The 14,411-nt window shown below is 38.8% G+C and overlaps 1 protein-coding gene across 9 annotated transcripts in view; it reads left to right on the top strand.

The window, feature by feature from the left end:
* PHF14 (PHD finger protein 14) overlaps positions 1-14,411 on the top strand; it is a 276,270-nt gene that overhangs the window by 103,281 nt on the left and 158,578 nt on the right. For all 9 annotated transcript variants that reach the window (XR_012320018.1, XR_012320019.1, XM_073677292.1 and 6 more), the window contains 2 exons: positions 4,154-4,210; positions 4,304-4,425. Coding sequence is in view for 7 of the 9 variants with exons in the window: in XM_073677292.1 (XP_073533393.1) it covers positions 4,154-4,210; positions 4,304-4,425 (179 nt within the window). In the remaining 2 variants the exon portion in view is untranslated. The remainder of the gene's footprint in view (positions 1-4,153; positions 4,211-4,303; positions 4,426-14,411) is intronic.

Below are 14,411 nucleotides of genomic sequence, written 5' to 3'. Positions count from 1 at the left end.
CCGTCGTCGTCGTCGTCCTCTTCCTCCCGTCGTCGTCGTCCTCTTCCTCCCGTCGTCGTCGTCCTCTTCCTCCCGTCGTCCTCTTCCTCCCGTCGTCGTCGTCCTCCTCTTCCTCCCGTCGTCGTCGTCCTCCTCTTCCTCCCGTCGTCGTCGTCCTCCTCTTCCTCCCGTCGTCGTCGTCCTCCTCTTCCTCCCGTCGTCGTCCTCCTCCTCTTCCTCCCGTCGTCGTCCTCCTCCTCTTCCTCCCGTCGTCGTCCTCCTCCTCTTCCTCCCGTCGTCGTCCTCCTCCTCTTCCTCCCGTCGTCGTCCTCCTCCTCTTCCTCCCGTCGTCGTCCTCCTCTTCCTCCCGTCGTCGTCCTCCTCTTCCTCCCGTCGTCGTCCTCCTCTTCCTCCCGTCGTCGTCGTCCTCTTCCTCCCGTCGTCGTCGTCGTCCTCTTCCTCCCGTCGTCGTCCTCTTCCTCCCGTCGTCGTCGTCGTCCTCTTCCTCCCGTCGTCGTCGTCCTCTTCCTCCCGTCGTCGTCCTCTTCCTCCCGTCGTCGTCGTCGTCCTCTTCCTCCCGTCGTCGTCCTCTTCCTCCCGTCGTCGTCCTCTTCCTCCCGTCGTCGTCCTCTTCCTCCCGTCGTCGTCCTCTTCCTCCCGTCGTCGTCCTCTTCCTCCCGTCGTCGTCGTCCTCTTCCTCCCGTCGTCGTCGTCCTCTTCCTCCCGTCGTCGTCGTCCTCTTCCTCCCGTCGTCGTCGTCCTTTTTCTGACTATCCATCTTTGAAGATGGGAGTAGCCCTTTAAAGGGCCCTGTTCTCGTCACTGGTGGGGGTCTCAGCGGTGGGATTGGTGGGAGTCCATAGGATCAGCACGTTTTACCCAGATATAACTGCAGTACTACATAGGAGTTCTATTATAGACCCTGAGTAGTTTTTTTGTTCGGATGCCGCGCACCCACCTCCTATTCTGTATTTTTGTAGCTGAAACATGAAGTTCTGATAAGTAATTAAGTTCCTCCTTAGAAACCGTCCTTCCTCCCCTCTTCTCACAAAGCGGCCTCCGCTGTGAACACAGATCTCATTTCCACTCTAGTCGTGAATCTGATTTATGGCGAGACCACAAAAATCTGAGCCCTAATTAAATTAAGTCTGAAGCCTCTTTCTGCTTTCTCCTCATATATCCGCTGCACTTTTTTTATGCCGCCGTCACATATTCAGTATTTTTTAACTCTGACTTAAACGTAATAACTTTTAATCTTCTTTCCTTTTTTTTTTTTTTTTATGCACTCTAATTACCGAATGTAAAATGCCGTATTTAAAGCCGTGTCACAAAAATAAAATAAATGAAATGATTAGCTCCTGGCCCTGTGACGAGGCGGGCTTCATTCAGGATAGAGGCTTCCTCAGTTATTGCCATTAAAGGGGTTGTCCAGGGCATATATAACGACTATGACCTATCTTGGGTATAGGCGATCAATATATTTATATCTGTGGAGGTCGGACACCCCCCCCCGGTACCCCACCGATCAGCTCCGCTGCCAGCCCTATATGCAAAGTGTTTGAAGACTGCACAACACAGCTCCGTACACCATGGAGGGAGTGGCCGGTCTCAGGGGCTGCAGCTCCTATTGAAGTGGATGTGATCTGAGCTGCAGTACCCACGAATGGCCACTACTTCTTTCTTTCCTCTTACTATTCCTCCTTCTTATTCCTCTTCCTTTTTTTCCTCCTCTCCCTTTATTCCCTCTTCCCTCCTCTATCCTTCTTCCTTTCCTTCTTCCTTCCCCCCTTCTTTCTTCCTTCCCCCCTTCTCTCTTCCTTCCCCCCTTCTCTCTTCCTTCCCCCCTTCTCTCTTCCTTCCCCCCTTCTTTCTTCCTTCCCCCCTTCTTTCTTCCTTCCCCCCTTCTCTCTTCCTTCCCCCCTTCTCTCTTCCTTCCCCCCTTCTCTCTTCCTTCCCCCCTTCTCTCTTCCTTCCCCCCTTCTCTCTTCCTTCCCCCCTTCTCTCTTCCTTCCCCCCTTCTCTCTTCCTTCCCCCCCTTCTCTCTTCCTTCCCCCCCTTCTCTCTTCCTTCCCCCCCTTCTCTCTTCCTTCCCCCCCTTCTCTCTTCCTTCCCCCCCTTCTCTCTTCCTTCCCCCCCTTCTCTCTTCCTTCCCCCCTTCTCTCTTCCTTCCCCCCCTTCTCTCTTCCTCCCCCCCTTCTCTCTTCCTTCCCCCCCTTCTCTCTTCCTTCCCCCCCTTCTCTCTTCCTTCCCCCCCTTCTCTCTTCCTTCCCCCCTTCTCTCTTCCTTCCCCCCTTCTCTCTTCCTTCCCCCCTTCTCTCTTCCTTCCCCCCTTCTCTCTTCCTTCCCCCCTTCTCTCTTCCTTCCCCCCTTCTCTCTTCCTTCCCCCCTTCTCTCTTCCTTCCCCCCTTCTCTCTTCCTTCCCCCCTTCTTTCTTCCTTCCCCCCTTCTTTCTTCCTTCCCCCCTTCTCTCTTCCTTCCCCCCTTCTCTCTTCCTTCCCCCCTTCTCTCTTCCTTCCCCCCTTCTCTCTTCCTTCCCCCCTTCTCTCTTCCTTCCCCCCTTCTCTCTTCCTTCCCCCCTTCTCTCTTCCTTCCCCCCTTCTCTCTTCCTTCCCCCCCTTCTCTCTTCCTTCCCCCCCTTCTCTCTTCCTTCCCCCCCTTCTCTCTTCCTTCCCCCCCTTCTCTCTTCCTTCCCCCCCTTCTCTCTTCCTTCCCCCCCTTCTCTCTTCCTTCCCCCCCTTCTCTCTTCCTTCCCCCCCTTCTCTCTTCCTTCCCCCCCTTCTCTCTTCCTTCCCCCCCTTCTCTCTTCCTTCCCCCCCTTCTCTCTTCCTTCCCCCCCTTCTCTCTTCCTTCCCCCCTTCTCTCTTCCTTCCCCCCTTCTCTCTTCCTTCCCCCCTTCTCTCTTCCTTCCCCCCTTCTCTCTTCCTTCCCCCCTTCTCTCTTCCTTCCCCCCTTCTCTCTTCCTTCCCCCCTTCTCTCTTCCTTCCCCCCCTTCTCTCTTCCTTCCCCCCTTCTCTCTTCCTTCCCCCCCTTCTCTCTTCCTTCCCCCCCTTCTCTCTTCCTTCCCCCCCCTTCTCTCTTCCTTCCCCCCCTTCTCTCTTTCTTCCCACCTTCTTTTTCTTTCTTTTTTCTTTTTCTTTTTTTCTTCGTTCCCACCTTCTTTCTTTGTTCCCACCTTCTTCCTTTTTCTTTCTTACCACTTTCTTTCTTTCTTCTTACTGACAAAAAAATAAACGTTACAGCTACTGCAAGGTTGCCCACCACCTAATTTCTCAGCTGTTACCATAATGGTTGTGTTCCGATAATCCAGCAAATTCTGCTTCCCATTCCTTGTATTTTCATTTTGTAGCAGCGCAATTTATCATAATTATTTTTAAAAGAGGTCACACAACTTTCAAATAATAAAAAATTAAAAATGAATGAAGTTAGAAAATCTAGCAGCAGTTGCCTCTTATTTCCTGCAGCACTAGAGCTCTGGTGCTTCGCCGCTCCTTTTGGTTTTTGTGATCACCGCTGCCAATCAGTGACTGAATCGGTCTTGTGTTGTACTACTTTCATCATGACTCCCATCACTAACCTGTATATAACTGAACCTACCACACACTAGCAGATCCGCCTCACGACAGATACCAGCAGCTCCCGATGGGCGCTTACAGTGAAGATCTGTGGTATCGAGAGCAAGGAAGGAGTCGCATGCTGCGCTTACTGTCAGAGGTGACGTGACTGCTGACAGAGACCCTATCAGTCTTACAACAACATATAAGTTGCCTTTTGCTTCACGCTATTGATCATGGAAGGGGCTTATAGGGAAAGAAATTACTATAGCAATGATGTTTGGGAACTATTTGGATAATGCAAATGTTTTTTTGTTTTTGTTGGGCCATAGATAATAGATCAACACATTTTTTATTTTGTTTACCCACCCACCAATCCCAAGAACGTACATGGCTCGGCTATCTCCGACAGTCCCATAGACAATGAATGGAGCAAAGTAGTTTGCAAAGTTGGGAAAACTTTTTTTTAAAGATAGTCATTTTTCTCACTGATGGCCAGCAGAGATTTTGAAAATGGTAAGAAGTTAAATGACAAAGTTCATCAGAAATGTGCAGGAATTTTCATCATCCATTGTTGCATTTAGTTTTTGAGCAAGTTCAAACCTTTTTGTTTATTGTTTCAGAGAACCCGAGGTCAGAAGAGAAAGAGAAGCTACCTGCTGGATGATGACATAATGGAGGTCAGGGTTACTTAGGTTTTATGTAGGGGACTGGTGGAAATGTCCCGATACAGCGATTGTTGTATTTCTCACATGTGTCTCTGGTTGTATCAGGAGCGGACATCGAGGGAGAGGAGACGACAACCAATGCCATTAAATAAAAAGCTAAGATCGGAGGACCTAAGAACTGAATGTGCGTCATGTAAAGGCATCGGGGACAACGAGAACCTCGTCAGGTACCATGTTTGGTTTTCTACTTCAGCCCATAACTCACATTACATTTACTATGTGAACACCTGACCGTTATGTCTACATGAGCTTGTTGGGTGTACCATGCCAAAATCATGGTGGTAAAATGGCGTTCGGGGGGTCCTGTTTGCAGCTGTAACGGCCTGAAATCCTCTACGAAGGCTTTCAACAAGGTTTTGGATTGTCTATGGGAATTTTGCCCATTTGTCAGGTCAGGCGTTGATGTTGTGGAAGAGACGGAGGAAGGTCTTTCTCCCAATTGCCATTTCAAGGGTGTTCCTCCACGCCAAACTCATCAACTTATGTCTTTATGGGGCTCTCTGTGTGCACAGAGGCGCAGTCATTCTCCAACAGGAACCTGTTTACTCAAAGTTGGAAGACCCAAATATGTAAAATGGTTAAAGAGGCCAAATCCTAAAAAAAACAAGGCCCCATCATAACCCGTTCTCTACATTTTACAGTAGGCATCTCCAAACCGTTAGCCCGAAAAATGGTAATTGATCGTTGCAAAAAAATAAGTCCGGTGACCACTTGCTTTACACAGCCGCAACTTGGCATTGAGCGGGAGTCGTTTCTTAAATTTAAGGCCTTAACGACGGCCACCGTACAAGTACATAGGTCGTAAGCTATGACTGTATGGAGACTGGCGAGCTTCAGGCTAATGCTCTGCCCTACGCCATTGCCAGATTCCAGTTGGTTGCCATTGTCTTGGGCTTTTCTGAAGGCCGCCATGCCTGTCATGTCAGATCTCCTATCCCGCCTGCAGCCAGGCTTCATAAGAGCTGATCAGCTAAACGCCGCACATTCCTATATCTGAGCCTTTATATAGGAGATCAAGTTCAAGCCCAATTAAAAAATACTAAACAAGATAAATCATTTTTTAAAAATGAGAAAATAAAAAAAAAAAAAATCACATGTTCGGTATTTTTTGTGCTTAATATTTATCCTCCAAAACAGGGAAAAAACGTCAGAATTGTAATTTTTCAGTTCCTGCAGGATCCTTAAGAAAATGCAATAAATAGTGACCAAAACTTTGCATGTAACACAAAATGGTGTCATTAAAAGCGTCAGCTCGACACGGGGAAAAAACAAGCCGGTCGAAGAAAGAATAAAAAAAACAGCTACGGGTCTGAAAATGACGACACAGAGCAATTTTTTTTTATTAACATTTTTTAAAATTTTATCAATTTATGTTTGGTATTGCCGTAATGGCGCTGACCTGGAGAGTCGCGTTACCAGGTAATAGTTACTGCACAATGAATTCAGTAAAAACTTCATAGCATTTGGAGGTTTTTTTTCAGTTTATGGTAAAATGAGTGGTGTCCCATCCCCCCCCAAAAAAACAAGCCTTCATACCGCATTGACGATAGAAAAATTAAAAAGTTATGGCTCTTGAAACACCGGAAGCAAAAACTATAGAAAAAACAAAAAGAAAAATCGCCTAGTTGAGAAGGGGTTAAAGAGACATCTCTCAAAAACATTTTATCAGTGGTGGGCTGAGACCCCCCACCAGAGCAAGGGATCCCATGCATGTGTGGATAGAAAAAAACAACTTGGCGTACTTACCACTGCTTTATCTCACACTTGCATTTGAAGACTTTTTCCATTCGGAAAAACTAAGGACACAGTTGGTACAATCACTTTGTCTGCAAGGTCTTTCAGTGTTCATGCAGCGGCAGAAAGGATAATCAGTCTTTTTTTTTTTCCCTTCTCCATGGTATTTTTTGTAAATATTAATCTATAACTGTACTGAGTACACAGACTCTCACTTTGGAGCTGGAGCAGCTTCTTCTCCCCTCTCACAGCATGGATCTCACAGAAAGGCTTTAACTGCAGCATCATCCCCTCCTACCCCCACTTTTTTTATTCGATAAATGTTACTAGAAACCCAATTTTTAGTAACACAAAGAGACAAAAGGGGAAATTTCCACTCAACCCCCATAAGACCAATTACAAGTTTTCATGCAGGTACAACTTAAAATATAAAGACACAGGCCCTGAATCATCGATTCCGGCGTTCTGTAGGGATGGAGCGCCGATCTTTTGGTTGAACTTCTACATTTTCTACAGTTGAAGTAGCTGTCCAGTACAGGCAAAAGAAAACACCAAAAGTTGCAAAAACATTTTGCAGTTACAAGTTGTGCAAATATTTCTCGACATTTCCAGCAGTTTTATGCCTGAAAATTAGCAAAATTTGCTTGATGAATCGAAGCCTAATTGATCCTGATCACGTTTGGGGTGGTACATGGTTCTCTTATTTCCTTTCATCTACTCTTCCTTAGATGTTAACAAAGGCTTTCTTGTCTTCTAACCCCCCCTGGGCCTTATTGACCGGGGTCATTCATTCATTTACTGAGAAAACCTTAGGGAATATGTGGCGGATCCGTTGGCGGCATCAATGTCAGCGCTCACATATTTCACTTGTAATGATGAGATTTCTGCAATTCGGTAATTGATGTGTCGGTTTTCTATAATTAGAAGCCATTTGTATCTCACATATGTTCCCCATCACATGTAATTAATAGCTTTGTGTGATTTAGCACCTCGAGCCTCCTGGTTCAAGAAAACCATTGCTGGCCAAAGCTCTGCGAAAAGAAATTCATCATGAGAATAGTTATGTTCCTGTCTGTCTCTACTGTAGATGAGATATTCTTGTACATAGGGGGCAGTATTATAGTAGTTATATTCTTGTACATAGGGGGCAGTATTATAGTAGTTATATTCTTGTACATAGTGACAGTATTATAGTAGTTAAATTCTTGTACATAGGAGCAGTATTATAGTAGTTATATTCTTGTACATAGGGGCAGTATTATAGTAGTTATATTCTTGTACATAGGGGGCAGTATTATAGTAGTTATATTCTTGTACATAGGGGCAGTATTATAGTAGTTATATTCTTGTACATAGGGGCAGTATTATAGTAGTTATATTCTTGTGCATAGGGGCAGTATTATAGTAGTTATATTCTTGTACATAGGGGGCAGTATTATAGTAGTTATATTCTTGTACATAGGGGCAGTATTATAGTAGTTATATTCTTGTACATAGGGGCAGTATTATAGTAGTTATATTCTTGTGCATAGGGGCAGTATTATAGTAGTTATATTCTTGTACATAGGGGCAGTATTATAGTAGTTATATTCTTGTACATAGGGGCAGTATTATAGTAGTTATATTCTTGTACATAGGGGCAGTATTATAGTAGTTATATTCTTGTACATAGTGACAGTATTATAGTAGTTATATTCTTGTACATAGGGGCAGTATTATAGTAGTTATATTCTTGTACATAGGGAGCAGTATTATAGTAGTTATATTCTTGTACATAGGGAGCAGTATTATAGTAGTTATATTCTTGTACATAGGGGGCAGTATTATAGTAGTTATATTCTTGTACATAGGGGGCAGTATTATAGTAGTTATATTCTTGTACATAGGGGGCAGTATTATAGTAGTTATATTCTTGTACATAGGGGCAGTATTATAGTAGTTATATTCTTGTACATAGCGGCAGTATTATAGCAGTTATATTCTTGTACATAGGGGCAGTATTATAGTAGTTATATTCTTGTACATAGGGGCAGTATTATAGTAGTTATATTCTTGTACATAGCGGCAGTATTATAGTAGTTATATTCTTGTACATAGGGGGCAGTATTATAGTAGTTATATTCTTGTACATAGGGGGCAGTATTATAGTAGTTATATTCTTGTACATAGGGGGCAGTATTATAGTAGTTATATTCTTGTACATAGAAGCAGTATTATAGTAGTTATATTTTTGTACATAGGGGACAGTATTATAGTAGTTATATTCTTGTACATAGGGGCAGTATTATAGTAGTTATAGTCTTGTACATAGGGGCAGTATTATAGTAGTTATATTCTTGTACATAGGGGGCAGTATTATAGTAGTTATATTCTTGTACATAGGGGCAGTATTATAGTAGTTATATTCTTGTACATAGAGGCAGTATTATAGTAGTTATATTCTTGTACATAGGGGCAGTATTATGGTAGTTATATTCTTGTACATAGGGGGCAGTATTATAGTAGTTATATTCTTGTACATAGGGGGCAGTATTATAGTAGTTATATTTTTGTACATAGGGGACAGTATTATAGTAGTTATATTTTTGTACATAGGGGACAGTATTATAGTAGTTATATTCTTGTACATAGGGGGCAGTATTATAGTAGTTATATTCTTGTACATAGAAGCAGTATTATAGTAGTTATATTCTTGTACATAGGGGGCAGTATTATAGTAGTTATATTCTTGTACATAGGAGCAGGATTAGAGTAGTTATATTCTTGTACATAGAGGCAGTATTAGAGTAGTTATATTCTTATACATAGGGGGCAGTATTATAGTAGTTATATTCTTGTACATAGGGGGCAGTATTATAGTAGTTATATTCTTGTACATAGAAGCAGTATTATAGTAGTTATATTCTTGTACATAGGGGGCAGTATTATAGTAGTTATATTCTTGTATATAGGAGCAGTATTATAGTAGTTATATTCTTGTACATAGGAGCAGTATTATAGTAGTTATATTCTTGTACATAGCAGCAGTATTATAGTAATATTCTTGTACATAGGAGCAGTATTATAGTAGTTATATTCTTGTACATAGCAGCAGTATTATAGTAATATTCTTGTACATAGGAGGCAGTATTATAGTAGATATATTCTTGTACATAGGGGCAGTATTATAGTAGATATATTCTTGTACATAGGGGGCACTATTATAGTAGTTATATTCTTGTACATAGGGGGCAGTATTATAGTAGTTATATTCTTGTACATAGGGGGCAGTATTATAGTAGTTATATTCTTGTACATAGAAGCAGTATTATAGTAGTTATATTCTTGTACATAGGGGGCAGTATTATAGTAGTTATATTCTTGTACATAGGAGCAGTATTATAGTAGTTATATTCTTGTACATAGGAGCAGTATTATAGTAGTTATATTCTTGTACATAGGAGCAGTATTATAGTAGTTATATTCTTGTACATAGCAGCAGTATTATAGTAATCTTGTACATAGGAGGCAGTATTATAGTAGTTATATTCTTGTACATAGGAGGCAGTATTATAGCAGTTATATTCTTGTACATAGGGGGCAGTATTATAGTAATTATATTCTTGTACATAGGGGGCAGTATTATAGTAATTATATTCTTGTACATAGGGGACAGTATTATAGTAGTTATTTTCTTGTACATAGGGGCAGTATTATAGTAGATATATTCTTGTACATAGGAGCAGTATTATAGTAGTTATATTCTTGTACATAGGGGCAGTATTATAGTAGATATATTCTTGTACATAGGGGGCACTATTATAGTAGTTATATTCTTGTACATAGGGGGCACTATTATAGTAGTTATATTCTTGTACATAGGGGGCAGTATTATAGTAGTTATATTCTTGTACATAGGGGACAGTATTATAGTAGGTATATTCTTGTACATAGGGGACAGTATTATAGTAGTTATATTCTTGTACATAGGGGACAGTATTATAGTAGGTATATTCTTGTACATAGGAGCAGTATTATAGTAGTTATATTCTTGTACATAGGGGCAGTATTATAGTAGATATATTCTTGTACATAGGGGACAGTATTATAGTAGGTATATTCTTGTACATAGGGGACAGTATTATAGTAGTTATATTCTTGTGCATAGGGGGCAGTATTATAGTAGTTATATTCTTGTACATAGTGGGCAGTATTATAGTAGGTATATTCTTGTACATAGGGGACAGTATTATAGTAGTTATATTCTTGTACATAGGGGACAGTATTATAGTAGTTATATTCTTGTACATAGGAGCAGTATTATAGTAGTTATATTCTTGTACATAGGGGCAGTATTGTAGTAGATATATTCTTGTACATAGGGGGCAGTATTATAGTAATTATATTCTTGTACATAGGGGGCAGTATTATAGTAATTATATTCTTGTACATGGGGGACAGTATTATAGTAATTATATTCTTGTACATAGGGGCAGTATTATAGTAGTTATATTCTTGTACATAGGGGCAGTATTATAGTAGTTATATTCTTGTACATAGGGGCAGTATTATAGTAGTTATATTCTTGTACATAGGGGCAGTATTATAGTAGTTATATTCTTGTACATAGGGGCAGTATTATAGTAGTTATATTCTTGTACATAGGGGCAGTATTATAGTAGTTACATTCTTGTACATAGGAGCAGTATTATAGTAGTTATATTCTTGTACATAGGGGCAGTATTATAGTAGTTATATTCTTGTACATAGGAGCAGTATTATAGTAGTTATATTCTTGTACATAGGGGCAGTATTATAGTAGTTATATTCTTGTACATAGGGGCAGTATTATAGTAGTTATATTCTTGTACATAGGGGCAGTATTATAGTAGTTATATTCTTGTACATAGGGGCAGTATTATAGTAGTTATATTCTTGTACATAGGGGCAGTATTATAGTAGTTATATTCTTGTACATAGGGGCAGTATTATAGTAGTTATATTCTTGTACATAGGGGCAGTATTATAGTAGTTATATTCTTGTACATAGGGGCAGTATTATAGTAGTTATATTCTTGTACATAGGGGCAGTATTATAGTAGTTATATTCTTGTACATAGGGGCAGTATTATAGTAGTTATATTCTTGTACATAGGGGCAGTATTATAGTAGTTATATTCTTGTACATAGGGGCAGTATTATAGTAGTTATATTCTTGTACATAGGGGCAGTATTATAGTAGTTATATTCTTGTACATAGGGGCAGTATTATAGTAGATATATTCTTGTACATAGGAGCAGTATTATTGTAGTTATATTGTTGTACATAGGGGGCAGTATGATAGTAGTTATATTGTATATAGGAGCAGTATTATAGTAGTTATATTCTTGTACATAGTGACAGTATTATAGTAGTTATATTCTTGTACATAGTGACAGTATTATAGTAGTTATATTCTTGTACATAGTGGCAGTATTATAGTAGTTATATTCTTGTACATAGTGGCAGTATTATAGTAGTTATATTCTTGTACATAGGAGCAGTATTATAGTAGTTATATTCTTGTACATAGGAACAGTATTGTAGTTATATTGTACATAGGGGACAGTATTATATTAGTTATATTGTTGTACATAGTGGCAGTGTTATAGTAGTTATATTCTTGTACATAGGAGCAGTATTATAGTAGTTATATTCTTGTACATAGGAACAGTATTGTAGTTATATTGTACATAGGGGACAGTATTATATTAGTTATATTGTTGTACATAGTGGCAGTGTTATAGTAGTTATATTCTTGTACATAGGAGCAGTATTATAGTAGTCATATTCTGTTAGTTATATTCTTGTACATAGGATCAGTATTGTAGTAGTTATATTCTTGTATATAGGAACATTATTGTAGTTATATTGTACATAGGGGACAGTATTATATTAGTTGTATTGTTGTACATAGTGGCAGTGTTATAGTAGTTATATTCTTGTACATAGGGGCAGTATTATAGTAGTTATATTCTTGTACATAGGGGCAGTATTATAGTAGCTATTTTCTTGTGCATAGGGGCAGTATGATAGTAGTTATATTCTTGTACATGGGAGCAATATGATAGTTATATTCTTGTATTTAGGAGCAGTATTATAGTAGTTATATTCTTGTACATAGGGGCAGTTTATAGTAGTTATATTCCTATACATAGGGGGCAGTATTATAGTAGTTATATTCTTGTACATAGGAGCAGTATGATAGTAGTTATATTCTTGTACAAAGGAGACAGTATTATAGTAGCTATTTTCTTGTACATAGGGGCAGTATTATAGTAGCTATAGTCTTGTACATAGGAGCACTATTATAGTAGTTATATTCTTGTACATAGTGACAGTATTATAGTAGTTATATTCTTGTATATAGTGGCAGTATTATAGTAGTTATATTCTTGTACATAGTGGCAGTATTATACCAGTTATATTCTTGTACATAGGATCAGTATTGTAGTAGTTATATTCTTGTATATAGGAGCATTATTGTAGTTATATTGTACATAGGGGACAGTATTATATTAGTTATATTGTTGTACATAGTGGCAGTGTTATAGTAGTTATATTCTTGTACATAGTAGCAGTATTATAGTAGTTATATTCATGTACATAGGGCAGTATTATAGTAGTTATATTCTTGTACATAGGGGACAGTATTATAGTAGTTATATTCATGTACATAGGGGCAGTATTATAGTAGTTATATTCTTGTACATAGGGGCAGTATTATGGTAGCTATTTTCTTGTGCAGAGGGACAGTATGATAGTAGTTATATTCTTGTACATTGGAGCAGTGTGATAGTAGTTATATTCTTGTATTTAGTAGCAGTATTATAGTAGTTATATTCTTGTACATAGGGGCAGTATTATAGTAGTTATATTTTTGTGCATAGGGGCAGTATGATAGTAGTTATATTCTTGTACATAGGAGCAGTATGATAGTAGTTATATTCCTATACATAGGGGGCAGTATTATACTAGTTATATTCTTGTACATAGGAGCAGTATGATAGTAATTATATTCTTGTACAAAGGAGACAGTATTATAGTAGTTATATTTTTGTACATAGGGGCAGTATTATAGTAGTTATATTCCTATACATAGTGGGCAGTATTATAGTAGTTATATTCTTGTACATAGGGGCAGTATTATAGTAGTCATATTCTGTTAGTTATATTCTTGTACATAGTGGCAGTATTATAGTAGCTATATTCTTGTACATAGGGGGCAGTATTATAGTAGTTATATTCTTGTACATAGGAGCAGTATTATAGTAGTTATATTCTTGTACATAGGAGGAGTATTATTGTAGTTATACTGCCCCCTATGTACAAGAATATAACTACAATAATACTCCTCCTATGTACAAGAATATAACTACTATAATACTGCTCCTATGTACAAGAATATAACTACTATAATACTGCCCCCTATGTACAAGAATATAGCTACTATAATACTGCCCCTATGTACAAGAATATAACTACTATAATACTACTCCTATATACAACAATATAACTACTATCATACTGCCCCCTATGTACAAGAATATGATAGTAGTTATATTGTTGTATATAGGAGTAGTATTATAGTAGTTATATTCTTGTACATAGGGGCAGTATTATAGTAGTTATATTCTTGTACATAGGAGACAGTATTATAGTAGCTATTTTCTTGTACATAAGGGCAGTATGATAGTAGTTATATTCTTGTACATGGGAGCAGTATGATAGTAGTTATATTCTTGTGTTTAGGAGCAGTATTATAACTGTTATATTCTTGTACATAGGAGCAGTATTATAGTAGTTATATTTTTGTACATAGTGGCAGTATTATAGTAGTTATATTCTTGTACATAGGATCAGTATTATAGCAGTTATATTCTTGTACATAGGAACAGTATTGTAGTAGTTATATTCTTGTATATAGGAGCATTATTGTAGTTATATTGTACATAGGGGACAGTATTATATTAGTTATATTGTTGTACATAGGGGGCAGTATTATAGTAGTTATATTCTTGTACATAGGGGCAGTATTATTTTAGTTATATTCTTGTACATAGGGGACAGTATTATAGTAGTTATATTCTTGTACATAGGGGACAGTATTATAGTAGCTATTTTCTTGTGCATAGGGGCAGTATGATAGTAGTTATATTCTTGTACATTGGAGCAGTATGATAGTAGTTGTATTCTTGTATTTAGGAGCAGTATTATAACTGTTATATTCTTGTACATAGGAGCAGTATTATAGTAGTTATATTCCTGTACATAGGAGCATTATTATAGTAGTTATATTTTTGTACATAGGGGCAGTATTATAGTAGTTATATTCCTATACATAGGGGGCAGTATTATAGTAGTTTCATTCTTGTACATAGGAGCAGTATGATAGTAGTT

The sequence above is a fragment of the Phyllobates terribilis genome, unplaced genomic scaffold (genome assembly GCF_046119375.1).
Source record: "Phyllobates terribilis strain yellow unplaced genomic scaffold, ASM4611937v1 Scaffold_4__5_contigs__length_816908805, whole genome shotgun sequence".
NCBI lineage: Eukaryota > Metazoa > Chordata > Amphibia > Anura > Dendrobatidae > Phyllobates > Phyllobates terribilis.
This window is presented reverse-complemented; position numbering and strand designations above follow the sequence as displayed.